Here is a 27,372-nt window from a genome sequence, read left to right as displayed (position 1 = left end):
TTCTCCCAGGGATAACTGCAAGCCTGAAGGTATCTATAAAGTCACTGCTGGAACTGGAGTGAGACGCAATACTTTCTAGGTCCTCTGGTGTGAGCTTTGCTACTGCCCTTCTATACTCTATTGTCCAAGGTGTCTCTGGGTCTGTCTGAGTCTGAGGCAGGCCATATCAGGCCACCTCCAATGGTTTCTGGGTGCTATCTGCCTCTCAAAACCTGTCCCCATAGCCAGTGACTCTCAGGGCTTTAATGAGGTAGTTTTGTTTATTTGTGAGGGACCAATATAGCAGGAATTCATCCTATGGTTGCCCTTTAGCACGGGAACTGGGCTTCAGCTGGCTGGAGTCTCTCACTGTACCACCAGGACTGTGGCATTTATCGTCCAGGGAAAGGAGCTTCATTTGGAAGTGAAGGGGTCTGTCATGTTGTTGGTTTCATTGTCTTACAGACAGATTCTGCCCTTCTGGGTTGAGGACAGGTGTAACATTGAGAGCCCCAAACTGTAAAGCTTACTGGTCTGTGTAATCAAGCCCTTGACAGCTGAAAGCTATCATAGAGGAGTTAGAGGCCTTTTCTCTCCTGGCCAGTCTTTTGAAATTTGTTTTGCTAATTTTGTTTTTCAGATGGAGAAACTTGGAAGGGTTAATGCATCACTCCCTGGGGTGGGGTGGGGAAGACGACATTCAACATTCGCAATGAGGAAGAAAGGGAAGGCTAAGCTCTCCTCTGCTAACTTGAGACCTGTGATCACTGAGTCCTTCTTTGGACTTGTTCTTTCTTGTATCTGATTTTTAGTGAGAAGAGAGAGGCCAGTCTTACTTCAGACTTAGTGACAGGCAGACATACCTGACTTTAAGAATTTTTCAGAGCAAATTACATTACACAGAATATGCAGGTGTGTGTGTGTGTGTGTGTGTGTGTGTGTGTGTGTGTGTGTGTGTATGTAGTAAGGTAGGTAGTTGAAGCACAGAGATCACTGGGCAGTCTAGCCAAATTGGTGACTCTGGGTTGAGAGACTGTGTCTCAAAAAACAAATTGGAGAACATCAAGGAAGATGTTAGACAGTGACCTCTGGTTTCCACACTCACATGTGAATTCACACCCATGTACACACATATGCACTCATACACTACCACTAAACACATACAGCAGAAACAAACACAGAAAATGCTACCTACTCTGGGAAGAATACAAGACCTGAAGAATACAAGGAATTTTTGGATCAATTGATTTCCTCTCTGATGGAAAGGATTTGAGCCCCTGCAGAAGAATGCTTTCTGAACAGGGAGGAAAGGTTAGCAACATAAAAATATTGTCAAATTTGCAAACACAAGGGCTCCTTGCCTCGGGGAGCAGTCATACTCAGATGGAAATCTCATCTCTAACAGCTGTGTTATCCTAGAGTTGCCAACGTTAGAGCAGAGTCAGCTTCAGAAGACAGGTTACTGATAAAATAAGCAATTCTGTAGTCTTCATTGTGTCCAAGCATCTTGGTAGTCATGGCAACATTCTGAGATGCAATGCTGACATCCCAGAAGATAGCTAATAATTTCATCTTAATAATCCCAGTCCATGTAAGATGCCTAGGTTCTTGATGAGGCTCATCTATCACACGGCTGTGTGGGAGGCCAGGGTAATCTCAATATGTGTCCCCTGTGTGGCACAGAGGTAAACAGCAGACTGTGATTGGTATTCGCTTCTCCTGTGTCACCATGGCTCGCCCTCTGTCCTATGGCTTTGTTCCTTAGCAGACTTCTTTTGAGTTCAGTTCACTATGGAATACTCTACAATCCAATCACTACCTTCTTGCCCACCTGCTGCTCAATAGTATTGAATAGCTTATGTTTCCTACTTTATTAGGGCTAAAATTCCTGCCCCAGTTCCCCTCCCATTTTACTTAGCCACATACAACAAAATCTAGTCACATTCCCTCAACGAGTAATTTTTTTTTCCCCACGGGGTTCAGTTTCTCCCTAGCTGTGATCTTTGCATATTGCATGTACTTATTTGTCACACAGGACATTTCTTCCACTCTTTTCTCTTCTACCTTTCTAAAGCATGTGATTGTCCTACTCCAATGTGTCATTCCATGACTTATCTGGTTCAGGGCACTGGCTCAGTCCTTTTATGCATGACCAGTGATGCAAACTCTATAGATATTGTCCTGTCAGAAGTGTGGTCTTTTCTTTGAAATAAGAGTGCTCTATAGATATCTCCTATATCTTGCAATCTTGCACAGAGCTGTCTACTCCAGGCTTTCTCAGCCAGAATTCCCCAAATATTACTTTCTTTGATATATACATATACATATATATATATATCAAAATATATTTGATAGCATCATCATCACCTGACATAATTTAACATTATTTATCTCTATAATGAGAATGTGAGCTCCATGAAGGCAGAAGCTTTATCTGTCCTGTCATACTTGGTCTACACAAGAAAGCCTTGTATGAAGTATGTCCTCACTTATTGTTTAATGAATTACTGAAGGAATTTTTCCTCACTGGACAATTTATAACCCAAAGAATGGAACAAATGGAGAAGGACCATGCATATGTTAACCATGGTTTCTAAAATTGGATTTTTGTATGACTCTTTCCCAGCCATCATGGAGATGAGAACTTGAGTATTGACCAGAAGGAATCCATTTTGCAGGAACAATGCATATTCATGTCAGAAAAGCCCTATTACCAAGGCTGGGGTAAAACAGCCTGACTACTGAGGGGTGTCTCTGGAAGGCGTCTCCTAGGATGGTTCTCAATGTAGATAGCAAATGGCCCAGCAACATCACGGGGTATTCCAGAGGAGATCTAATGTCTAATGTCTGAGAGGAAGATGGCTGTCAGTGGGGGATTGTGGGGGGGACACTGCTGTGGAGCAGTGTGACATGCTAACTAAATGGAATTATACTTTATTGAGTAGTGAACAACAGTGCCCAGCTGCCTGGGAATTACATTGACAGGATGCAAAGGCAAGAGAATCTTGTATAAACTTTATTTACAGATCAATAGATAATCTTTCATACATAAAAGGTCAGCTCCAGGAAGGCAAAGCAGAAAAAGATTGCCTGCAAATAAAATATTGCTTTAACAGTCCATTCAGATGGATCTGTTGGTGCATAGTCTCCTGGTTTAAGAGCATTTCACTATTTCTAAGCTTTCGTTCTTAACTACTGTCAGGCTCCTCTGTGAAGCGTGAAGGCGTTGATGAAGAGTGCTGATTTCTAGTTGTCCCGAATTCTATGCTATCAAGGGAACAGCATGGAATGAAATCAAAGCGTAGAGCTCCAGTATAACATTTCTAAGTGTGTGTGTGCAGCAGTTAGGGTGCTCAAGTCAAGTGGCGCCTCATCTCCGCCTCCTGGTGATTTTCTGCTTTTGGTTGCTCTGTTGCTAAATATTTATCCTGGCTTACTAAAGCAAGAACCGGAATGACAACAACACTGTTAGAAACAGACAAACAGAGGCTCATCACTACTGGATTTCTTCATTCATTTTGTGCTTCACCCATCCCAAAGAATTGGTAAAATTTTTATCTCTGTTTCTTCCTGGCTGCAGAATCATAAAGCTATACGGATGGCTGCTGTGATGACAGGAATAAGCAAGGAAGGAGGGGCACAAAGATCTAACACACGTCCCTCTCCTGCTCATAACATCAATTCCAACCCTCCCGTGACTGTATTTGGAGAAAATACTTAGGAGAGGGTTACACTTTGGTGAGATGATAAGAGTGGGACCCTAATCTTATTGGGTTAGTCTCTGTAAGAAGCAACATCAGAGGCTTACTCGTGTTCATTCTTGCTTTTTTAGGTGCGTGGCCACACTCTCTGTGAGGATGAGGGGAAAGGCCATCTTCAAGCCAGGAAGAGACTTGCTACAGCGGCATAATCTTCCAGTGTCTTGATTTTGGACTTCCCAGCCTCTGTGCTTGAAATGAATCTCCTTTGTTGAATCTCCTATCTTGTGTGGTTTGCTGTGGTTACCAGGTTCTGAGTAATGCAGAATGGGAGCGTACATAGCTTCTCTGATAGAAACTTTCAGACAAGAGGACCAGCTGTGCATTTTTGCTCTGTCCTAGTGGCCTGGAAAATCTTTCTAAAGAGCAGCTGTCTGAGTCATGAAGAGGTAGGTGTATTGTTGGCTGAAGTGCTGTTGCAGGGGAGAGTTGTATCTTGTGCTGCATGCTGAAGTGGTATGCACATCTGGGGAAGGTTTAGTTTAACCAGAAGTCAAAAGGCTTAAGACATACAACTGCTGTTCTCAAGTTTCTTATGAGTTAGCCCCAGGACTCCAGATGTGAAACAATTCTGTGCTGATTATGTCATTCGTATGCACTGGGTGTTTTCCCCTTAACTTATTTTGAAACCCTAAACCACAGAATGCCATAAAAGCAGGTATAGACATGGGATTTTCTCTTCTTTTCCTATAGATTCCTATGAGGTCATGAGAAGACAAGTAGGAAGACTCCTGTCTATACCCCACGAAGAGGACCCTCTCGAAGGACTTCACCAGGGAGCACCTGATATTAGATTTAAGCTCCAGACATTGAGAAATATTAACTTGTAATTTAAGCCTACATAGGTATACTGTTTAGCATTGTGAACTGATCAAGACAACAACATTTTGCTGTGGGTTTTTTTTTTTTGAGTAGTAAAAGAGTATCTTTTGACAATGAAATGAAATCTTTCCCAATCTCTTACTAGCTATTTTTTTTTCCTCAGAAAGCAGGTTTAAAATGTTGTGAGGAATGATCTCCCTAAACACAATGTGACTGGAACCAGCTACAGCTGTCTGTCTGTCCACAGCCACAGGAACCAGGGAGGGTCAATATAGGACACAGGGATTTGATCAAATTCTCATGTTGTGTATCCATGAAGCTAGCTTTTCCCTGATACTGATTCAAGAGAACTGCTTACCTCAAAGTGAGAAAGGGCACTAAGAGGAGGCTGGATTTGACGACAAGTGACACAGATTTTTATCTTCCTCTGAAATCAAAGGCAGAACTTTGTCTTTTCTGCTGAAGGTCCCCTGGCCCCATCCCTTGTTGTACAGTGACTTCCATATGTACCTCCTCCTAGTTCATCAGGGTCCTCTTTATGAAGAACGAATGGTGCTGGCCATGATGTGTGGACCAATACCAGTCAAATTCCAGTTTATTTTCCTGATACTTAGGACCAATCTAAGCCCTTACGCACATTAGGCAAGCACTCTACAACTGAGCTCTAATTCCAACTCCCGAGTCAAATTCCAGACACTGAGTTTCAGAGTTTGGAGCTGACCTCTCCGTCCTCATTCTCTCGCTACGCTGTGCTCTGTTTGCACAGGCTATTTATTGTGGGAGGAGCTATTAAATGTGTGCATGAGGTTTTCTTCAGGAATCTATCCCCTGCGGCAGAGCTCAGACCAGAGTAGTTTGCCAATTGATCTATCCAAGGAACTCCTTTCCATCTTCGAATTCAGAAGAAATCAACCTTCTTTCTTCTCTAGAACCTTCCTGGGACTCCTGCCATAGATATGGCATGGAAGAGTAGATGGACTCTCATTTGCTGATTCTTATTCCTTAGTTCCCACTCAGAGAGCTGAGGTCCACCAATGGATCACTACCTTTTACCATAATCACTAACTCTAGTTAGTCTGGAGCAAAATTTAGGGCCAGAGAATGATATTATTGGCAGAAAATATTTATTGAATGATAGGTGAGACAGGGCCAAGGTCCTTCCATCTTGTCCCTGCTTGAGCCATCTACAGTCTGACTCACAACTGACACCCACCCCTCTTACATGCTTTCTTATGGGAAAACCCCTGAGAAAACTGCCCAACCTTGTCCCAGGGACTTGAGGTCAACCTGGTATAGTTAACTTCTGCTTTATGCTTCCACTGAACTGCTTGCTTGCTCCCCTTCCTCTCCCTGCAACTGTCAACAAGGATATGGTTTTTGCTTTTAAAAGCTCCCAACAGAAATCAGCGAGGGGCACTGCATGAGAACTGTTTCTCTCCAGCCAGTCACAGGCTGGCCTTAGAGAAATCTCAAATTTGGATGCTGGTTTTATTGAATGGTCCTTGAAATTTTTGCCCCATGTCATAGGCACAATGAAAAACTTTTTATATACTCTGGATTGATTGCAAAGGTGGCCTCAAGTGTATTTTACTATCCACACCCCCTATATCACAATTACAGTTTCTATTATCAAGAAGTGACATCTATTTCTCTCCCTCTTGAATTCGGGTTGGTTCTTTTCACTTCTGTGTCTAATAAAATGCACCAGAAGAGATGGTGTGATATTCAGGGTGTACGCCAAAGAAAAGTGGATTCTTCAGATGTCTCTTTTGTAACTCTGAGATCTCAGTGAAAATAAACCTACACTAGCACGGTGGAGATGATCCTTCCTGAGAGCATAGCTGAGTCATTCCAACCAGGACCACTGAGGGACTTGCTGACTAGCATGAGTAAGCTTAGCTGAGGTCAGGCATACCAAGTCCTGGTCAGCAGACTGATTTGATTGAACAACCAAGATAGGTAAAAAATGATAGGCGGTTGTTGCCTTAAGCCTCTATTCAGTATTGTTACATTAATAACCTATATGCATTGTTATTTCCATTCTCTTGATGAGGAAGTAACATGTGAGGTTAATTTCTTGCTTTTGATAAACAGCTAGCAAATGCACTCAGGAAGCTCGACTCCATGGTCTAGATTCTTGTCTGCTGCTTTGTAAGACCTCATCATAACACTCAAGTATCTGTCAAGCCCTTGGCCAATGTAAAAGTCATTCGAGTGTAGGAAACTGTGTCTGCTGATGGGGACAGGTTGTAAGATGGAGTTCAGACATCAGGAATCTCTCTGCTGATAAAATACCATGACAGTTATTGACCCAGATGTACAAAATAAAACAATCCGATCTCTCTGAGAAGAAAATATTTAAATGCAAAACAAGTGAGACAAACAATATCTTAGAAGTCAAGGTTGCAAAATGAAAGATAGAACAAAGTTTGATAGCATTTCATTAACCCTAAGTTATGATCTAGTTCTGTAAGAGGCCTGCCCGACAATCCTGTAAGTGTGAAAGAAAGATATCCCTCATTTGAAAATGAAAACAAAATGCAATTACATTAGTGGAATTTTCTCATTAAATAAAGTCAAACTCACTACCATCTGTCCCCCACCTTTGCTTTGGTAACTCTTGCCCATTCTTGATGAAAAAGTGATTGATTATTCCTACAGTAGCAACTGGAGATTTTGCTAAAATATGAATGCATAATTTAATAACAGAAGGAAGGCCATAATGTATGAGCTCTTACAGATATCGTAGACTGGGGAGGTTCTGGAAGGCCTCGGGATTGATGTACAGCAACGTGTTGGCCTTTTCAATTCTACTGTAAAAGAGGGAGATACTTGTAAGTGACTTGAACAGCAAGGAGTATCATGGTATTTTTCATATTATGTAGAGCCTGACAGTAAATAATCAAGTCATCCATCCATCGATCTACCCATTTATTCATCTATCCAGCTGTCATTTCAGCAAATATTGAGCAAGCATTCAGGACCCTTTATTGTATAAATGTGAGAAAATTGAGAACCAACCCTGTCCATTTAACACTCATCTCTTGGTACCCATCCTCCAGTCCTTTTTTTTTTTTTTTTTTTTTTTTTTTTTTTTTTTTTAACCATGAAGAGAGCTGAGGATTTTACTAGTAAGAATCTCCCAGAACCAGGGTGAACTAAGAAGGGGCAGGTGATACTAACATGGGGGAACTGAACTAGTGACAGCTCTGAAGCCAAGAGAAGGATGGTCAGACCAGTCAGAAAGAGTGAAAAGAAGATGAGAAAGGGTGGGAGGGCTACAGGTGAGGCAGCAAAAAGAGTAGAGAAATGGAAATGAAATGGCAAAGAAAAACAAAATCTAGAAGAAAAGCCACTTTTGACCCTGATTTAAAGCACCAAGTTCCAGCACCTGGCAGGAGGCCAGTCCCTCCTCCACCCACATTCTGTAGACTGAATTGGCTCCTCACAGCAGATGGGGAGTGGTGACTTCTTCTATCTATCAATCAATCTATCTATCTATCTATCTATCTATCTATCTATCTATCTATCTATCATCTATCTATTTTTTATTGAAAAAAATTATGCTTCCTCCCAGCCTCCCATTTCCCTCTCCCTCCTCCCACCCCACTCCCCCTGCCCCCACTCCGCTACCCCTCCCCTGGGAGTGATGACTTCTGCACAGTGGTTTTAGCCCGTGTTGTGTCCTGATCAATAGTCTGGAAGTGAGACTATTCACATTTAGATTCCCACAGAGAACCTGTCTTTTTTCTCATCTTGTGGGATCAATGTATATTTGCTGAGATACTGTTGTTAATTACTTCCTTCCTGTTTCATTAGCTTTTATGTTTCAGTAACCTGTAGCTACCCAGAGCCAAGTGCAAGGTAATTAATCATTTTAAAGACAGTTAGTGTTGTATGAGGTTGAGTGCCTCTCCATGTAAGGAAGAGATGCAAGACCTGTTTCATTAGCCCCACTGCCCACTGGATAGCAACACGGGGTGCTTCACACTGTGGCTTTGGTTCATTTCTCTGACAGTCTTTGTGGACTTTGCGGTCCTATAATGTCTCTTTTCCTAACTAGGGTAAGATTAGGGCAGGAGGAGAGAGAATAAGGAAACAAGACATTAATGAAAATGAGGTGGAATCAGGAAGGAGGCAGAATGGGTAGACAGAAGAAAAAAGGAGTTGGTCAAAATGGGCAGGTTGTGATTTCTAAATAAACTCATTAAAACACACACACACACACGCACACACACGTACATGCATGCACACACATAGACTGTACAAAATTTTCTTGGCAATCCCAAATGTATCTTAGCATTACATAGCTTTAGAGTTTTTCTACTGGTGAATGAGATTATTTCCTCTTATTTCCTAAACTTTTTTGATCATAAAATATTTTTTCTCTCTTCCTTATTGAATATCAAATAATTTCCTGCATTCATAGTCAAAGATAGAACATACTTAGAACATTCTTTGAACTGACAGTCTTGAGAGTCTCTGTGGCCTTGACATCTATCAGTCAATAAGTTATCTTCCAGTAATTAGACACTGACATAGAACATAATTAGATCTATGCATTGCATACAACTAGAATGTCAAGAGAAAGTACGTTTGTCCATACTAGTAGAACTACCAAGGGCCGTTACAATATAGCTGCTTTGCTGGTTGATATGCTAGATTGAACTGATGTTTATCATGTACTTTATTCACCACAGCAAGTCTGGGAGTGTGGATTTCATTCTGGTTTTGCAGATGAGAAACTGACATCTCAGATGGTTCTGTGTCTTGGCTGAGCCTTCATGCATATGCAGAGGCAGTTATCAGTATAGGCTTATCCAGCCTCAGTCACATTGAGTGGGATTTATTTTGGCTTTTGTGGTTGTAACATCGAATAAGGTAATTGGATGGAGGAGTTTTCCCATTGTTGTAGGACAGGGATTCTAGAGCCTGTGACATAAAACAACGAGAAGAAAACCAACTCAGGGAGTCAGCAAACACAATAAAGCTCAAGTAGAGGCTGGTGCCTGTGTGTCCAGCCAGAGACGAATGACAGTCCCTTTTAGGCTGCCTCTGATATCTTGTAATGATGATCTATGGATCTCAGGACAGAACGGAGTCAAAGCTTCCCAGGAGTACAAAAGAACTTTAGGGATTTTTATGATATCATGACCCTCTTCTGCATGCACATGCATGCACACACACACACACACACACACACACACACACACACTGTACTGTTGCTTACATTTCATGTAACTTGGGTAGGTTGGAGAACACATCTGCCTCTATTACTTCCAAGACATCATTTTGAGAGATCTCTCTGTAGCAAAAGAAAGATAACTCAGATTAGTTCAGTTTCTCTCCATAGACCTTCTAAGGACTCAACTAGAGCCTTGGGCCAAGGAGAATTCATAAGACCCCAAACCACTTTCCTTTTCTCAAGTCAGTTATAGTAATAAGTCTAAACCAACACACTAGATGCTAATACTTACAGAACAGTGGGAAAATAAATCTGAGGCAGTGGTTCATTAGGTGATTAAACATTCTTCAACTAAAGAAACTAAAGAGTAAAGGAGACTTACTCAAAGGTATTTAGGGAAACATACGGGATTGAAATAAAACTAAGTTCCTTAGGTCAGGGGTCAGCAAAGTTTCTCAGGTCCAGATAGTAATTACTTTGTGGATAGTATGTTGAAACTACTATAAAGACTGAAGATGCAAAGAACCCATAGGAAATGAATGTGTGCCATTAAAACTTTATTGAGAATGGGAATGAATCTGGCCAGTGAACTGCGATTTATTAAACCTGCTCTGTGTAGTAAGGAGGAGCGGCAGGGCTGCGTCCCCAGCACCCGGCCGCCCCCACGGCTAGCTTTACCCAAAATAATTACACGGACACTGTATTCTTTTAAACACTGCTTGGCCCTTTAGCTCTAGCACTTACAGGCTAATTCTCACATCCCGATCAACCCATCTCTAATAATCTGTGAGAATCAGTCTTACCAGGAAGATTCTAGCCTAGTCCATCCTGGGTCGGAGCTTCATGGCGTGTGTCTGCCTGGGAGCTGGGAGCATGGCGTCTCTCTCAGGCGTCTGCTCCCGAGAGAAGAGCTGTGGAGTCTGAGCTCACTTCCTCTTCCTCCCAGCATTCTGCTCTGTTTACTCCACCCACCTATGTTCTAACCTATAAGATGGGCCAAGGCAGTTTCTTTATTAGCCAATGACCTTCCTCCATCATGCTCTGGACTATGAAACCAGGTTCTCTGTTAAACTGGCTGTGGTGTGGGAGAATGTAGATGTTCATTCTTGATCTCTATTTCCCTTTTACCCTGGCTCTCCCTTGTCATTCTTGCTCTCCTCCTTATCTTAAAAATATTTTTACATTTTTGTTAGAATAATATAAGTGACATTTTCAAAATGGCAGTTTGGTATATATATAATCAGAGACATATGATGTAAATGCATATATATCATTCTTACCTCATTCCCATACCCTTCATTGTCCCTCCCCTTTTTTGAAGGTCTTCTTACTCTCTCAAAGTAGACCACTTTGTGCTTTCATAACACATATATTCTGCACCCTCACTTGTCCCTCCCTCCTGCTTTAGACATTTTCTCTCCTCTCCTGGTCTCATTTGTCCTTTCATGTCCTATAACTACACACACACACACACACACACACACACACACACACACACACAGAGAGAGAGAGAGAGAGAGAGAGAGAGAGAGATACACACACAGAGATACACAAACACAAATTTAATCTACATACTATATATGAGAGAAATCATGTGATATTTGTCTTCCTGAGTCTGATTTACTTCCCTTAGCACAATGAACTTCATTTTCTGGTGATGTCTGTATTTTCACATCACTTTTTACATTGGGCAAAATTCCATTGTATATCTGTACCACATTTCTTCATCCATTGCTGGACTCTAGACTGGTTCCTGACCTTGACTCTGAGGAACACTGTATCACTAAATATAGATGATTGAATATCTCTACTGCATGTTGACTTAGGACCTTTTAGGTATACCCCAGGAGTGAGCATCATCTCTGGATCATGCTTTATTTCTATTTTTTAGTGTATTTATATTTTTAATTCTTTTGAGGAACATACATATTGATTTCCATAGTGTTGACACCAGTTTACATGATCATAATAATGTATAAGGTTTCCATATTTTCCACATCCTTGCCAGAATTAGTTAATTGTTTTTTGAGGATAGTGATTTTGATTGGAGTGAGATGGAATATTAAATCTTTAATAATTTGAATTTCCCTGATGGTTTAAAAATTTGAATATTTAAAAATATGTATTAATAATTTGCATTTTTTTCCTTGAGAACTACCTGGTTGATTAGTCCATTCATTGACTGGAGGGTTCTTTTCTAGTTCTTGTTCAGTTTTAGATGTTAATCTTATGTCAGATGGACATGCGGCCAAATTTTCCTCCCATTTCCAGTCTCTCCTCACCCTAACCATTGTTTTCTTTGTTGTGACAACTAATTAAGTTCATGACGATTCTTTCCTTGGTGTCAGTTTTGAGGATGGCTTTGGTGCTTTTGGATTCAGTATCTTGATGTGTTTTACCTGTGTTTTCATCTAACAGTTTCAAAGTTTCAGGTCTCACATACAGATCATTAATGTTTTTTTTAGTTGAATTGATGGTTATGTGTGATATTGTGGATCTGGTTTTATTTTTTTAATCAATTACTTTAAAACTAAGCATGGATTAAAACTTGCCCTCCTCCATGATATTACTGAAGCGAAGTCTGTCTTTGACATAATGATGGTTCAGCATAATACACTCTATGTTTCAGATCCTAGCTTTTCTCCTTCTGGAGAAGTATGAAGGCTGTGGAAAATGAAGTTCACTATGCAGAAATCAGAGCCTGTGAGGAGACAGGGTGACTTGTTGCTTACGATGGGACTCACATATGAAACATGCTATCGTTAGGCTTCTCAGGAAGACTCTCATGCAGTTTTAATGCTTCAGTTGACTGTCTCAGGAAATCTCACAGGTAGCATGAATTCAAATAGACAGAGGCAGAAATGCTGTCTGCTGTCCTGGGACTTAGCTGAAGACAGTTTGCTAAGCCCTTTCCAGATTAATATAACAAGGTCACATCTGCAAACACAGCTCTGTTTTCAGAGTCTAATTTTCAGAGGTAAGGAAGCTCACACATTCTCTTAGGGCCATCTCCCTCCAGTTACATCATCACTTACCATGAGCATCACAGAAATCAAATTTTCAGCAGTGAACCCTTAGACAAGTGAGCCACATCTAAACCATAGTGTTGGGCGTTTGATTTCGTATTATATCTTTTCCTCTATCAGTCAGGCTTTTAGTCTCTAGTCACAGACTGGTATTGTTATTCTATAAACCTGTGGTAACTCAGCTCAAAATGAACAGCCCCAGGATTTCACAAATTTATATAAGCTGTAATAGTGGGAATGGTCACAACACTGCCACATCAAGTACTAACCAGACTCAATCCATCTTGGCTTCCAAGATCAGGTAAGACTGAATACATACGGCCACAGACACATTAGCATCACTCTATGACAAGCTAAAACAGTTATGCTGGATCTCTAGCTACATCTAAAATGCTCAGTTATTCCCTGGAATTCCCTCTAATAAGGGGCTGGAAAAATGACTACATGATTAAGAGCACTTTCTGCTTTTTCAGAGGACTGGAGTTTGTTTTTCAGTGCCTATGATAGGAAGCTCACACCCTCCTGTAACTCCAACTCTAGGGCATCCACCACCTTCTTCTAGCCTTTGCAAGTACCTGCATTTTCATACTCTTATCCAAGTACAGACACAGAGGCATACATAAAATTAAAAGTAATAAAAATAAAAGATACAATTTTTTAAAAAAGTTTATCTACTAGAAACATTGATTGAACCATACCTTTTCCTGAAAAAGTACTGAACGTGACCACCACTACTTTATTTTTTTTTTTAAATTTTAATTTCTTTACACTTCCTCCCCTCCTTCCATTCCCCTCCTACTCCCCCACTCACCCTCCTTCCTCCCCCTTCCTCCTTAAGAGAAAGCAGTGAACCCTACCCTGTGGGAAGTCCACCCCCCACATCCAGTCCTAGGAAGTTTTGCATCCTAATAGACAAACAGACTAGGGTCCCCAAAAGCCAGTACATGCAGTAGAAAACAAGTCCCAGTGCCTTTATCAATGGCTTCTCAGTCAGCCCCCATTTACAGCCACATTCAGAGAGTCCGGTTTGATCGCATGCTCATTCAGTCCTGGTCCAGCTGGATTTGGTGAGCTCCCATTAGAACAAGTACACTGTCTCAGTGGATGGACCAACCCCTCGCAGTCCACTCTTGCTCATCTTCTCCCTTCTTCTGCTCTTCAACTGGGCCTTGGGGGCTCAGTCCGTTGCTCTGAAGCGGGACTTTGTCTCTATCTCCATCCTTCAAACTATATTACAGAGCCACCACTACTTTAACCAAAAGAGTACAATTGCATTCTGAACTCTGTAGAGCATCTGTCCTCTTTCCCTCCTGCATCCATGCCTCATGCAGGCATATTTCCCCTTCTGTAGACAAATATTTGCTTCCTCTACAGACAGGACTTAAAAGTCAACTTTCCTTAATCCCCAATCAAATGATTTATAATCTGTGGTCACCAGGCTTTCCTTCTTTCTCAGTTATGACTGTTCTGTAGCTTCAAGGACCTCATTGTATAAAAACAATGTCTAGGAAAGTATTGGCAACGAGAAGTGTGGAGAAAGGCGCCATGATGCTTTAGTACAGCAGAACTAATACAGTCAAGGGCTTCTTGCATTTGTTGACTAGAAAAACAACAAGAGCAAAAACAATAACAAAACTCCGGAACAAATGCTTAGCCCACAGACAAGACTTCTTGTCATTTGGTAGGTTTGGTCATGGTGCCAAAGGAAAACCTTGGGCTAATCTCATCTCTGTTGCAGTTCAGTAGATGCCACACCTAAGACTGAGCTCTTCCTTTTATATTTTTCTATCTGCCCAATAGTCACTTACAGAGTGCTAAATTCATACCAAATCACTGCTAGATTTGTCAATATAGAGGCAGATGAATAAGATACTTTCCAGAAACTCAATGAAACCAGACTGGGAGACAGAATATGAGATAATAATAACAGCAAAGCAGTAGCAGAACAATGATGTGATAGTTGCTTCAAGTGCAAAAGTCTCATGAGAATTTAGGGACTAGACAAGCTGAAATGTCTATAAACTTTTTTGGGGAGTACAGATTTTTTAATCAAGAACTTCACCCCATTGAGGTGATATAATTGGATTATTCTATCATGCTTTTAATCTCTACATGTGTGTGAATGTCATAAGAAAAGCCTTATATTGTCTTATTTTGAAGAAAGACCCACACTGACACACGGGCTTTTAGAAGTGTAAAGCCCAAGGCTCTATTCAGGCCTTTCTAATAATAACCTGTGTTTTATAAAATGTCTGGGTGACTGCTCCTGTGTTAACATTTGAAAGAGTCAGAGCTATGGCTTAAATAGGTTCAAATGTCCCAAGGTTCATATGTTGCAAATTTGATTTCCACTATGCTCAGGGTAAGAGAAGATGTAACTGTAAATAGCTGATACTTAATGGGAAGTGAGTGATTGGGTCATAATTGCCTGTGTGAAGGATTTAATGCTGTTTCAACTATATTTCATTTATATATTCAACTCTATATTGACAGGGCCTAGCAGTGATTTGGTATGCATTTAACACTCAGTGAATGACGCGTGGGTAGATGAAAAGATCAAAACGGAAGTGTCCAATCTTAGGCGTGGCATCTGCTGAATTGCAAGAAATGAGATTTGCCCAAGGTTTTCCTTTGTACCTTTGTTGATTGGCCCCATGCCTAAACCTAGCAAATGACAATAAGTCTTGTCTATAGTCTAAGTCGAGTGCATTAGGTCTTGTAAAGTTGCATTAGCTTCCTCCAGTGTGAGTTGTTACAACACAGAGCCTTGTGTCTCCCCAGCCTTACTGGAAAGGATGCCCTTCTGCGCATGGTGGGTTTCCTTTCTGCCTCTCTGCCATGTTATGAGTCAGCCAGATGGTGGTGTCCTGATAGTTTGACTTTCCAGTCATCAGAATTGTGAGACAAATATGATTTTATAACTACTCATGTTGGGCATTCTATATTTTTTCTTTAAACATAGGAAATAAACTCTAGTGAGAAACCATCTTATTCCCTCTCCTCCCATTCCATTCACTATCTTTCTCCAATTTATGCAGTTTGCTTTCCTTTGATTGTGTATGCTAAGGCAACCAATGGCATTAAAATATTCAGAATAAGCCGGGTGGTGGTGGTGCATGCCTTTAGTCCTAGTGCTCAGCAGACAGAGGCAGGGGGATCTATGTGAGTTCAAAGCCAACCAGATCTACAGAGTTAGTTCCAGGACAGCTAGGACTATTACACAGAGAAACCCAGTCTCAAAAAGCCAAAAATAATATATTTGGAATAAAATTCAATTTCTTTAATAACCTTATAATTTATTTAAAGAATAAGTTTTATTATCTGTCCCTCCCATAACCTAGGCAATCATATATCCTCTATTGGTAATCCTCAGATATTACATACACACATATAATGCACATGTTAAAAGTATATATGAGTTACACAATATTCATTGTTATAAAATACACGACTATAAATGAGTATCATGACAGAAAGTTTAATGTGGTTGTAACTATATATATATATACACACATATATACATATATATATATATATGGTGACATATTAGTATAAATACAGGTTACATATCATTTATGATAATGTGTATATGGTACACTCATCCTGTCATTTTCTGTATTTTCTACTCTCCCAGTTCTGGAGATGAACCGCATACTATGTGTGTAAAGTTAGGAAACATCAGTGAAAACGTTGATGAAAATGCCTTCCAAAGAAGTTTATAAAATGCCTGAAATTCACATTCATACCCTGTTAAAATCTCTTAAGGTTGATTCTGAGATTTTACAGTTACAAGGATTTGAACGTCTCCATCTGGCTACTAGAATGTTACAGAAGATCTCTGTATAAGACATTGACAATAGCCACCTCTGGGGTTCCAAAGGGACTGAGTGATGAAAGGAAATGCTTGTCTGATAGCAAATTCAAACACCACCATGCTGCTAGACCATGTAACTCCCTCTCCTGGTGTTTAAGACTGAATTCATGTAGGCTGATGAATTCATGAGTTGCTGGCCTGGGTCACTACCATACTGGGGGAACAGCTGCTGGCAAATGTCCTAAGAAACCTTGCATGAAGGAATCCAGGTCAGTTCCTACTCCTATCTATAGGTTCTTCATTATTCAACTAGGCTGTGGTCTTATTTCAAACCCCAGCTCCATTCTGACTTGCAAGGCGAGTGCTCATCTATCTCATGGGCCTCTCACAGGATGCCTTGGTTTGGGGGGCCATGCTATAACCAAAGCTATAACCAAAGAAGTGAGCTGTTCCCTGAGGAAGTGTAGCAGGCTTTCTTGGAACACCAGACTCCAAATAATGACACAGAGACTTAATGTTAGTCATGAATGTTCAGCCTTATCTTATGCTTGTCCCACTAGCTCTTATAACTTAATTTAATCTCTTTCTCTTTATCTACTTTTTGACTCGGGGCTTTTTACCTTTCTTTCATTCTATATGTCCTACTTTCCTGCTTCCTCCCTGTCTGATTGGTCCTGGACATCTGCCTCTTTTTCTTCCTCATTCTCTCTCACACCTAGATTCTTATTCCTACTTATTCTCTCTGCCTACCAGCCCTGCCTATCCCTCTCCTGCCAAACTATTGGCCTTTCACCTTTTTTATTAGACCAATCAAGTACCTTAGGCAGGTAAAGCAACACACCTTTACACAGTTGCATAAACAAATGCAATACAGCTTTGTGTAGCTAAACAAATATTCCACAACAAAGAAGAGGGTCAGTCTAGGTGCAGCAAGCCATCTCCAGAGGGAGTTACGGGCACCATCAAAGGGCTCTACTGACCGCTCAGGTGATAGCAGGTAAGTTCTTTTGCTTCCTAGCATGTTTAGGACAGGTTCCTTCCCAGAATTTTCCCCTTATCCTGGGCATGGCCAGTGTTTTCTGAGGTTGCTCTAAAAACATCCCAAGGGGACACAGAGATAAAATCACCCTCAGTGGCTCAGCCTAATTGTACCGACTTGGATTTTATCTTGAATGTGGTCATGAACTTATTGGCATATTTCTCATGCTTCTCCCAGCAGAGAAAGAAAGGGATAGGAAAATCATAATAATAGCAGTTAATATCTAATAAGTGTTCATTATGTACCAGTCTCCCCTCCCACTGTGTTTGAAGCTCACAGCAGCCCCCAAAATAAGTGCCATCTTACAGAAGAGAAAAGAGGCACAGGGAGGTTACCCTGATCCCTCCTCTATGAAGCCTGAGAGGGTAGCAGAATAAAGGACCACATTGCCAGTGCCTAAAACCTTTCCACTTCAGGAAATCCCATTATTGCCATTTTAATCTCTAAGAGTAGATACTTTTTTGGGGGAACCACAGGCCTATAAAATAGTAACACATTATCCCTCGCTCCCTTCCTCCATCCCTCCATTCCTCCCTCCTTCTTTCCCTTACTCTCTCCCTTTCTCTATGACGAAGGGCACTTGAGTTCTGACAAGTCGATATACAGGTTCACATGCAAATTTTCCCTCTACACATAATATAAAGCAGCAACCCATATAAGTGCTTTTGTAGCACATTTTTATGCAAGTATAAAGCATATAAAATAGTAAAAAGATGCACCCTCGTCTTCTAAGAATCTGTAGTTTAATTGGATAAAAGTCATATGTATAAAAAACAGAGAATGCAAAGTCAGTAGTACAGAAGTGGGGGAAGAGAAGAAGGAGTGCCAAGGCCCAGCACAGAGTTTGGAGGTGTATTCTCCTGTGTTATTAATTCTCTGCCCCACTCTTTCAATCTTTTCCTGTTAAAGTCCTCTTGGCCTGATTCGTTCTCACACTCCTTTAGGCACAATGTCTTTGCTGATGAATCACATATTGGGATACTCTTCCATCTTGGACCACTTTGGCCCCACTCCTGATGCTGCCCAGGGTATGCTTGCTGCCTCTCCTGCTAACCGTTTGTCTTGACGAGTCTAGTGAGTTTAGGATGATTCCCTCATCTATGACCTTTCTCCTCAATCCCAACACAGAGATAACAGCCCAATCTTATATCACTACTGATTCATTGGATCAAGTCAACCCTTTAATCCTAGGCTTCCTTATGACCTCTTTGTCATTTAATATTCAATCAGATATTGAGTTTTTTCATTGCCTTTTTTCACTATTTCTTATAAATGTCCCCCATTTCCTGTCACCATTATCCTCTTTATGGTTCTTCGCTGTTTCTTTCATTCAGGTGTCTATAAAAGTCTGTGTTAACTGGGGAGTGATTTGATGGGAGTCACGGGTAACATTTTTTTTTAAAGCAAATCAAGTGTGCCTATTTGATTGATTTAAGAAGTTGGAGTAGACTCAGGTTAGGTATGTGATAAATATGACACTATAACAGGTCCCTGGACCTTAGCATAACTGACACCATGTTGGAGGCAACATTTTGACCCTAGAACTCAACACGTAGGCCCCAACACCCGCCAAAGCAGGAACAAAGACTTACTATATCAAAAGCCCAGTCCATACTTTCAGAATCCAGAAATGTCCCTAAATTTGCTAACCTTTCTTTATGACTTCTATAGTTTTTATTCTTGCTAACTGGAGTGAGTCAAGCAGGATGTGCTTTTTGTGCCTAAAAGAAAAAGAATAGTGCGGCTTGGGCAGCATGCTTTGGGGAAGTTTCCATGTGGCCACTGGTTGACAATCCAGACTTGCTATTTGGCTTTAGGAGGGTTTTGTGCATCTTTGGGTTTAATTAGCTCCCGCAATAGTAACACCAGAGTATTGAGTGGAGAAAAGGGTAGAGCGGAAGCTGGTGCCCTGTGTTGCTGTTCATCTGCAAACAGGAGTATGGATGGTGCCTGTTTTTGGAAGCCATATGTGGAGTTGTCTGGAGAGAACATAAGAGTTTAAGGTAGAAGCTATACTTTCTTCAGGTAGGACCAGATTAGATCGGGAAGCTAGCAAGGGTGACAATTATTTTATTACTGTGTGTGCCTGTCAGAAATGGTTTAAACAGGAATCTATTGTGTTCTTAGTGATGAAAAATGAGGATAGTAAAGGAGACAGCTGTGCAGAACCAAAAGGAAAGAGACATTCATTCGATCACTTGTTGCTAACATGGCTTCTCGGCTCCATCAGAGGCCAACACTGGGCATGGGAATTGGAGATTGGAGCAGCCAGACACACGTTGGGTCACAAAAAGTAGTAGTAAGGTTCCACACTTGTAAACTTGAGCTGTGTATCCCAGGCTTCAGGAGCAATAGTGCTGCTGATAATAATTAACCTTTATTGGACATTTGCTGCGTAGTAAACATAGCACTAAATGTTCAGCAGAGGGAATCTCACTAAATGGCTCTGCTGGCTTGTACTTGTTGAGGTTGTGGTCATAGATGAATGACAATATGCACGGGAGGCCAGAGACGGGTCTGGCCAGAGGCTTGCTCTCTTATCATGACTTAGTGTGCATGCGACCAGGGAAAAGTCAGCCAACACTCATGACACTTGTTTATTTCAAGAGTGACAGATATACAGCCATTTAGAGATTTTGTGAGAATTATGGAGATAATATATGGTGTGGAATCTATTTCCAGCTGTCATCTAAAAAATCTATCCACTCCTTCTTGCCTATTAATGCCCAGCTACATAACATACTCTCCTTGCCTTTTGCCCTCTCTTCCCTCCCTCCCTGCTTTCCCGCCTCCCAGTAGTACTGGAGATTGAAGACTGTACCACTAAGTTGTATTCCTAGCTTCTTAAACAATGTATATATTTGACACAAGGTCTTATTAGGATACCCACAGTTTCAGCTTTCCAACTAGCTCAGATTGCAGGAATGTGTCTCGATGCTAAGTCCTAGACTCTATTTCTTAGCCAATATTGCAGTCAGATTGTTGCTTTGAGAGGAGAAAGCCCCTCCCCCTCCCTAGTGATATGAACAGAAGAGATGTAACTTCATACTCTGCCTCTTTCCCCTGGACGTCTGGAAAAGCCAGGACCCAGAACTGAAGTTGCTGTTGCCCTGGGATTCTAAATAGAATGCGAAGGAACCACCTTGGGCCACTTGGTAGGAAAGAAGTGTCAGACACTCTGATGCTTTCTGTGGTCATGCACCATACCTAAGGTAAGAGGCTAGCATGCAGGCTGAAGCCTAGTGTGTAATTGACCAGTGCTTTTCCTGTGAGGGCTGGGGAAGAGTTTCGCATCTACCCCTAATAAAAAGAAAAACAGCGCAGCCAGTGGAGTGAAATAGCTTCTTATTTGTTGGTTAATTAGAAATCAGACAGGAGGACTGTCTGGCCAATTAGAAGAAAACAAGCAAGGTCAAATTCTCTTGACTAAATTTGTGTCTGGCCTCATTTAGGCAGAAGCCACTCTCCCTTAGTGACAGTGTTTACTACCCATGATTGAGTTGCCTGGCCACTTATGGTGAACACAGGAAGTGGTTGCCGCTCACTGAATTATATAGAGGATTTTGGTGTCTTTTCTTCCCCGTTCAATTATTTTACGAAAAAGTAAAGCAAAGCAGAACAGCAACAACAAAACTATCTGCTAATAAAACAAACTTTCAAGAACGAGGGCTACTAAATTCACTACTGAACACCTTGATGTGGGAGTTGGGTGTTAGGGTAAAGAGACCTGAGTCTCCAGCTGTCTAAAATCTGAAGATGCAGGTCTGCACAAGGCAAAGTCTCTTGAACAGACAGGTGAAAGGAAGCTCTTCATCACTTTGGCAAATCACCGGAGCTGTCGAAGGTCCATTTTCATCTGTAAAATGTTGCAAAGGTCCTCTATCCTTTAAAGCATGTGTCTTTAATCCTTTTTATTGGCAGGGCCGGGCTATTGAAGATTACATGAATAATGCATAGGCAGCACGAGAAGAAGACACATGGCAGTATGCAGAGGTCACAGTGCTTACTGTCATTTTCATGACTTCACAGAGTCAGGAGACCTAGGCTCCACTCCTGACTTTGCCACTAATTATCCACCTTCCTGGAGTCAGATCAGTTATCTTCTCCGAGCCTCTGCTCCTCATTTATAAAACAACACTGTTGATTCAAATAATCTCTAGGGTCTCTTCTAGCCCCAGAATTTTGTGATTTTAATTATTTCTGTTATTAAAAGGCAGTCAACCACATCGCGGGCAGTTCTCCATGACAGCCAGCTTTCATTTCTCATGGGCTAGAGCGAGGAAGGCCTCCAGGAAGCAGCCTTTCTCAAGAGCCTGCAGCTGTTCTCTTGAGAGCTCTCCTGGGGCAGACCCGTGAAAGAACAGCACCAGGTCTCAGCAGCAGCCATTCTTTCAAAGCCCTGGGCTAGGTGAGAACCAACAGCATGAGCCATCATTCTCTTGAAGACTATTTTATTGCCAGCTTAGCGGGTTTTTCCATCGGTACCTCTAGTAAGCCACTATATGGGGATGGCACATATCCTGAGCCTTTTTACCAGAAGAAAAAGTGTGCAGATTTATGTGCCTGTAGGTGTGTGCATGTGATAATTACTAAAGGCCATCCTGTTCACCACTCTCACCTCACTGCACCCAAAAAATTACTTAATAATTTCACATTTATGGTGTCTTTTTGCCTTCTATGCCACATCTAAAACACCACCCCCTTCACCAACTGACTTTCTTTCTCTTTGATCCTCTGCTTTTACTCTGTAATTCATAATTACTCCATATTTTATACCCTTCCATTTTCTACCATATTAACTCTTACACTTGGCATGGAAGTGCTTCCTCTATGAGTCGCAGTGGAGGAGCTGGTCCTGGCTACTTCTGAGTTTGAGTCACATCACCCATCTTATGTTCCTTTCTGGAATGCTCATGTAAAGCAACTGTTGTTCAAGCTGTCCTTTGTGACCCTTCAGAAACACAGAGGTCAGCTTGATGCCCATGTAGGCATGTGTGTGTGCATGTGTGTGTGTGTGTGTGTGTGTGTGTGTGGTGTGTCAGGTGAGGGAAGGTGTGTGCATGTGTGTGCATGTGTGTGTGTGTGTGTGTGGTGTGTCAGGTGAGGGAAGGTGTGTGCATGTGTGTGTGTGTGTGTGGTGTGTCAGGTGAGGGAAGGTGTGTGCATGTGTGTGTGTGTGTGTGTGTGGTGTGTCAGGTGAGGGAAGGTGTGTGCATGTGTGTGTGTGTGTGTGGTGTGGCAGGTGAGGGAAGGTGTGTGCATGTGTGTGTGTGTGTGTGTGTGGTTGTCAGGTGAGGGAAGGTGTGTGCATGTGTGTGTGTGTGTGTGTCAGGTGAGGGAAGGTGTGTGCATGTGTGTGTGTGTGTGTGTGTGTGTGTGTGTCAGGTGAGGGAAGGTGTGTGCATGTGTGTGTGTGTGTGTGTGTGTGTGTGTCAGGTGAGGGAAGGTGTGTGCATGTGTGTGTGTGTGTGTGTGGTGTGTCAGGTGAGGGAAGGTGTGTGCATGTGTGCATGTGTGTGTGTGTCAGGTGAGGGAAGGTGTGTGCATGTGTGTGTGTGTGTGTGTGTGTGTGTGTGGTGTGTCAGGTGAGGGAAGGTGTGTGCATGTGCATGTAGAAGCCTGCAGAGCCCAGAAATGTCAGATCCCCTTGAAACTGGAGTTATGGACAGTTGTGAGCTGCTTGATGTGGGTGCTGGGAACAAACCTCAGGTCCTCTGCAAGAGCAACAATCAGTCTCTCTTAAACACTGAGTCCCAGCCCTGATATTTATTGTCATAATTTTTGGAGTCTAATCTAGAGCCAATTGCCAAGGTGTCTTTGTTGTATTCATAGGGTGGACCTATACAGTCAGTCCCCAGGCATTCAGTGAATATGTGTGTTGAGTGAGCGTTTGGCATCTGCAGGGCTTGAAGCCCTTCGGCCTGGAATTATGTGGAGTAAGACTAGACTTCCCCCCACTCTTGAGCAGTGGAGCAAAGGGAAATTGGGCTCATTCTGAGTCATCTCTTCAAATAACTTCCAGGACAAATTTCTCTAGTCACCCAGAATTAAGTTTACCCAAGAACTGGCAGAAAACATGAAGACCAGCTCATTTCCCCAGAAAATTGAAACAGAAAGGAGGAACAATTAGATAACTAACTCCATGCTGGTTTTCTTTCAGCCATGGTTCTGTGTCCCATTGTTACTGGCTCCCTGTGTGCCTGCATTTCAGTTTTGCTCATTCTACTTATTCATGGGATATTTTGTCTTCTTCCTTTTGTTTATTTTATGTGTATGTTTATCTGAGTTTATGTGTATGTGCAATGCATGCCCACAAAGCCAGAAAAGGGTATTCGGCCCTCTGGAGCTGGAATTACATGTAACTGTAAGCTCCCCAAAATGGGTGTTAGTTGTAAGCCCTCCAACATGGTGTTGGGACCTGAACTCTGGTCCTCTGCAAGAGCAACAAGTACTTTTTGGAGTTGAACAGTCTCCGCAGCCCACTCTGTTGTTTGTCTAGACAAGGTTGACTGTCTTCCACTTGCTGTGTAAATAGTCTTTACTTCCTTTTCTCCTGCCTCTACCCCCCGAGTGCTGGGATTGCAAATACATATCATATGCCTGACTTATACAGCGCTATAAATTGAACCCGGTACTTTGAACATGCTACATAAACACTCTACTAACTGAGCTCCATCCCCATTCTAAGATCAGCTGACCTATACAACAAGGAACCCCTACAGGACCAACCCATGACATTAGCACCTTGCTCTAAGATAACTGAGATAATTGGCCATTCATTCTTACTCCATTTTCTTTTCCTAAAAAATGGATGCTTGGGGGAGGGGAATAAATATATTCAGAAAAAATGTACTTTTGGTAGAAATTGTGGGGCTAAATTTTTATATCAAATCCTGATTTTTCTTTCAGAATTCATTTAAATACATTAGTTTTATAATTTGCATATATAATTATGTTTCTCTCTGTCACCAACTACAAGTAGTTCCCTACCCCCACACTTTAGGATCATTGTGTCTTTAAATGTAAGATATAAGACGAAGGGATTGCCATAGCAACTTACTTTCCAAGTAGACTGCAATTGCTGACAATCAATATGATTAGACAAGGTCGGCAACGGGGTAAGCCCCACAGTGTTTAAAGAGCACTCCCTATGTGCAGTGAGAGCATGGAAACCTATCGGAAATTTCACCCAGAGTTTCATGAGATTCCTTTGCTGCTGTTTGTCTGTGGAACCTAAGGATACCTCTTACAGGTGCAATAGTTTATAATCTGCCAGCAGGAGGCTGGTCCTCAAACACTTCATAAACTAAAGATGGAAAATCACCGATTTGAAAGGGAGGTTAATAAAGAGGCGGATGCAGGGAACTGTTTGCAGCTAAAATAGGGAGAAAGCCCTGTGGGGAAAGGAGTGGTCTGTGCTCATCTTTTCCCGGCTGGGGCTGCGAGCCTCAGCTGGGCTCTAAGCATCATGGGAATCTTAGTTGACTTTGCAGCCTGCTCTGGACCTGCTCAGAGCCTTTCTTTGTTTTCTTTCCCTCTACAGCTCTCTGTTCCGAAGAAGAGAGACACTACAGTTAGTGTCTGAAAACCAAGGGAAGTTTGAGCGCACTGGGGGAAGTGTGTCTTTTCATAGGGAGAAGAACCTTAATAAAAGAGTCTGAGAAAACGAGACACAAGGGAGCAGGTAGTAGATGTGTTCTGGGAACTTTTGAACGTTTTCCACAACACCCTAAGTCACATCTTTGGTCTTCTGTGATGTTGTAGTCAGTTAGATGTAAATGAGCTTCAGCTCCTTACCATTGTAGAAAAAGAGAAATTGAGGTCATTGTCCTAGGAATCAAAGGGTCTTGGTCATGGTGCAAACCTGAGGGAGGCGGGCAGAAAGAGTATTGTCTGGGAACACTAATGTTGAGAATAAAAACCCACAGTTTGGAGCACTGAAGTGTTTATTTTTATCCAGTAGGGAATGTAGAGTGACAGACTTTCTTATGAACACCCCCTTCTCTTTCTTTCTCCTCTTGTCTTTTCTGTCTTTCCTCAACTTCAAGAATGAGTGGAAGAAGCAGTTCTAACTAGAGAGAGTTTGTCTGTTGTGGGATATCTTGTTCGCACTCTGACACTCCTAAGACTTAACATTAACATTAAATCTTGAATTAGAGAGTAGAGTCAACATTCAGTTGGTCAGAATTAACCATTGAGTTTTTTTGGGGACCCATATTAGGCTAGAAAGGCACAGTAAAGAATATGGAGGGGCTTAGAAAGATTCATGAACTTGTCAATCTGGAAGTTTGGAGAGGCAGGGTCTGCTGATCATTTTTTTTTTTTTTTGTTGCTCTTTGCATCTATCAGGGTTTTACCCCAATATCTGTCTCCTGAATTTTATATAAGTCATCATTTCATCTGGCACATCATCTGGTGTCCAATGCAGTGTGAGATCACAAGAAGGCCTTTAAAGCTGCCATTTCTCTGTGCTGTAACAGGCCACTGGCTTTTCCCACCAGGGCCTTTTCCCATTGCTGTCTTCCTGCAGTAGTTGTACCCTGGGCAGCGCACTCTGGGTTCTGTACATGGGCCCCAAATGCTGCAGCTGCAGCCTCTTGCCTGTTCTGCACCTGCCTGAGTCAGCCACTCATCACAACTCTGTCATTTAGGTGGCCTTCTGCCATTCCAGGCTAAGTCCTAGCTGTTTCCGTATGTCTGCTTTTCAGGTAGCTCACTCTCCCTCCACATGCAGCACATGAACAGCTGTGGTTAACCTTAGCCTGGTGTGCAGCACAGCAATAGATTGCTGCACTGTGCTAGTCCAGCTGTGGGCATCGTGCCATGCCTGCCCTCCCTGCCTGAAGAATAGGGCACTGTTGTTGCAGCTGGCAGGCTACTCCCCCAACTGTCCCAAAAGCTCTGCTGTTGCTGAGAAAAGTGGAAAGTTGTGGGAAAAGTGGAAAGTTAGCAGATCTGGTGACTCTTAATGGGTACAACTAGGTTTTAGAATAAAACAAAAATGTCTTCCTCACCTTAATAATGGGGAACAAAATTATGATGCAGAGAGTTAGGAGTCTGTATGGTTCCACAATGGATGGCTTGAAAATGGAAAAATTAAATGAAGGGGTAATCAGTTTAGTTGGGCTTAACATAAAGCCAATTATAAATTATTATAAGTTTGGTAATTCATATTTTATCCTTTAAAAGTGATTTGATATTGATGCCAAATATTACAAACTGGCTGATAAGATACAATCCTTAGAAAGACCTACTAATGAAATTAAGAAAAATATTCACACACACACACACACACACACACACACACACACACACAGAGGAATTTAGAGCAGAACCTACCACATCACTGCAGTATGAATCTGAAGAGGAGTGACCCAACCACTCCTCTGTATTAGAAAACCAACCTTAATTTATCTAGTTACTATACAGGATTGACCACCAGATGATAGGCAGCCGCCAGGTTATGCAGAAGTTAACTGGGATCCTGTATAAATGTGAGATTTGAAGAGATTAAGGAAGCAATTATTTCACATGGTATGCATTCACTCTTTGTGTGAAGAAGTGTTAAATTCATGGGCAACTCATAACAGAATTATTCCACATGACTGGAAAGATTTGACTACAACAGCATTGAAAGCTGATCCTCAGTTACAATGGAAAATGTGGAGAGAGAACAATTAAGTAGAACTAGAGGTAGTAAATTTCCCAAGATCAGCTCCTTGGTGAAGGGCAGTATGTTGATTTGCAAA

The 27,372-nt window shown here is 41.8% G+C and overlaps 1 protein-coding gene across 1 annotated transcript in view; it reads right to left on the bottom strand.

Annotated features, from left to right (window-relative positions):
• The window catches only part of Fshr (follicle stimulating hormone receptor), a 192,048-nt gene that overhangs the window by 38,334 nt on the left and 126,342 nt on the right, over window positions 1-27,372 (bottom strand). Inside the window, exons 3-4 of the mRNA XM_041630181.1 lie at window positions 9,790-9,864; window positions 7,298-7,372 (exon numbers count right to left, since the gene is read on the bottom strand). Coding sequence (XP_041486115.1) covers window positions 7,298-7,372; window positions 9,790-9,864 — 150 coding nt within the window. The remainder of the gene's footprint in view (window positions 1-7,297; window positions 7,373-9,789; window positions 9,865-27,372) is intronic.

The sequence above is a fragment of the Microtus oregoni genome, unplaced genomic scaffold, assembly GCF_018167655.1.
Source record: "Microtus oregoni isolate MIOR12 unplaced genomic scaffold, Mior012 000034F_ref0000314, whole genome shotgun sequence".
NCBI classification, from domain to species: Eukaryota; Metazoa; Chordata; class Mammalia; order Rodentia; family Cricetidae; genus Microtus; species Microtus oregoni.
This window is presented reverse-complemented; position numbering and strand designations above follow the sequence as displayed.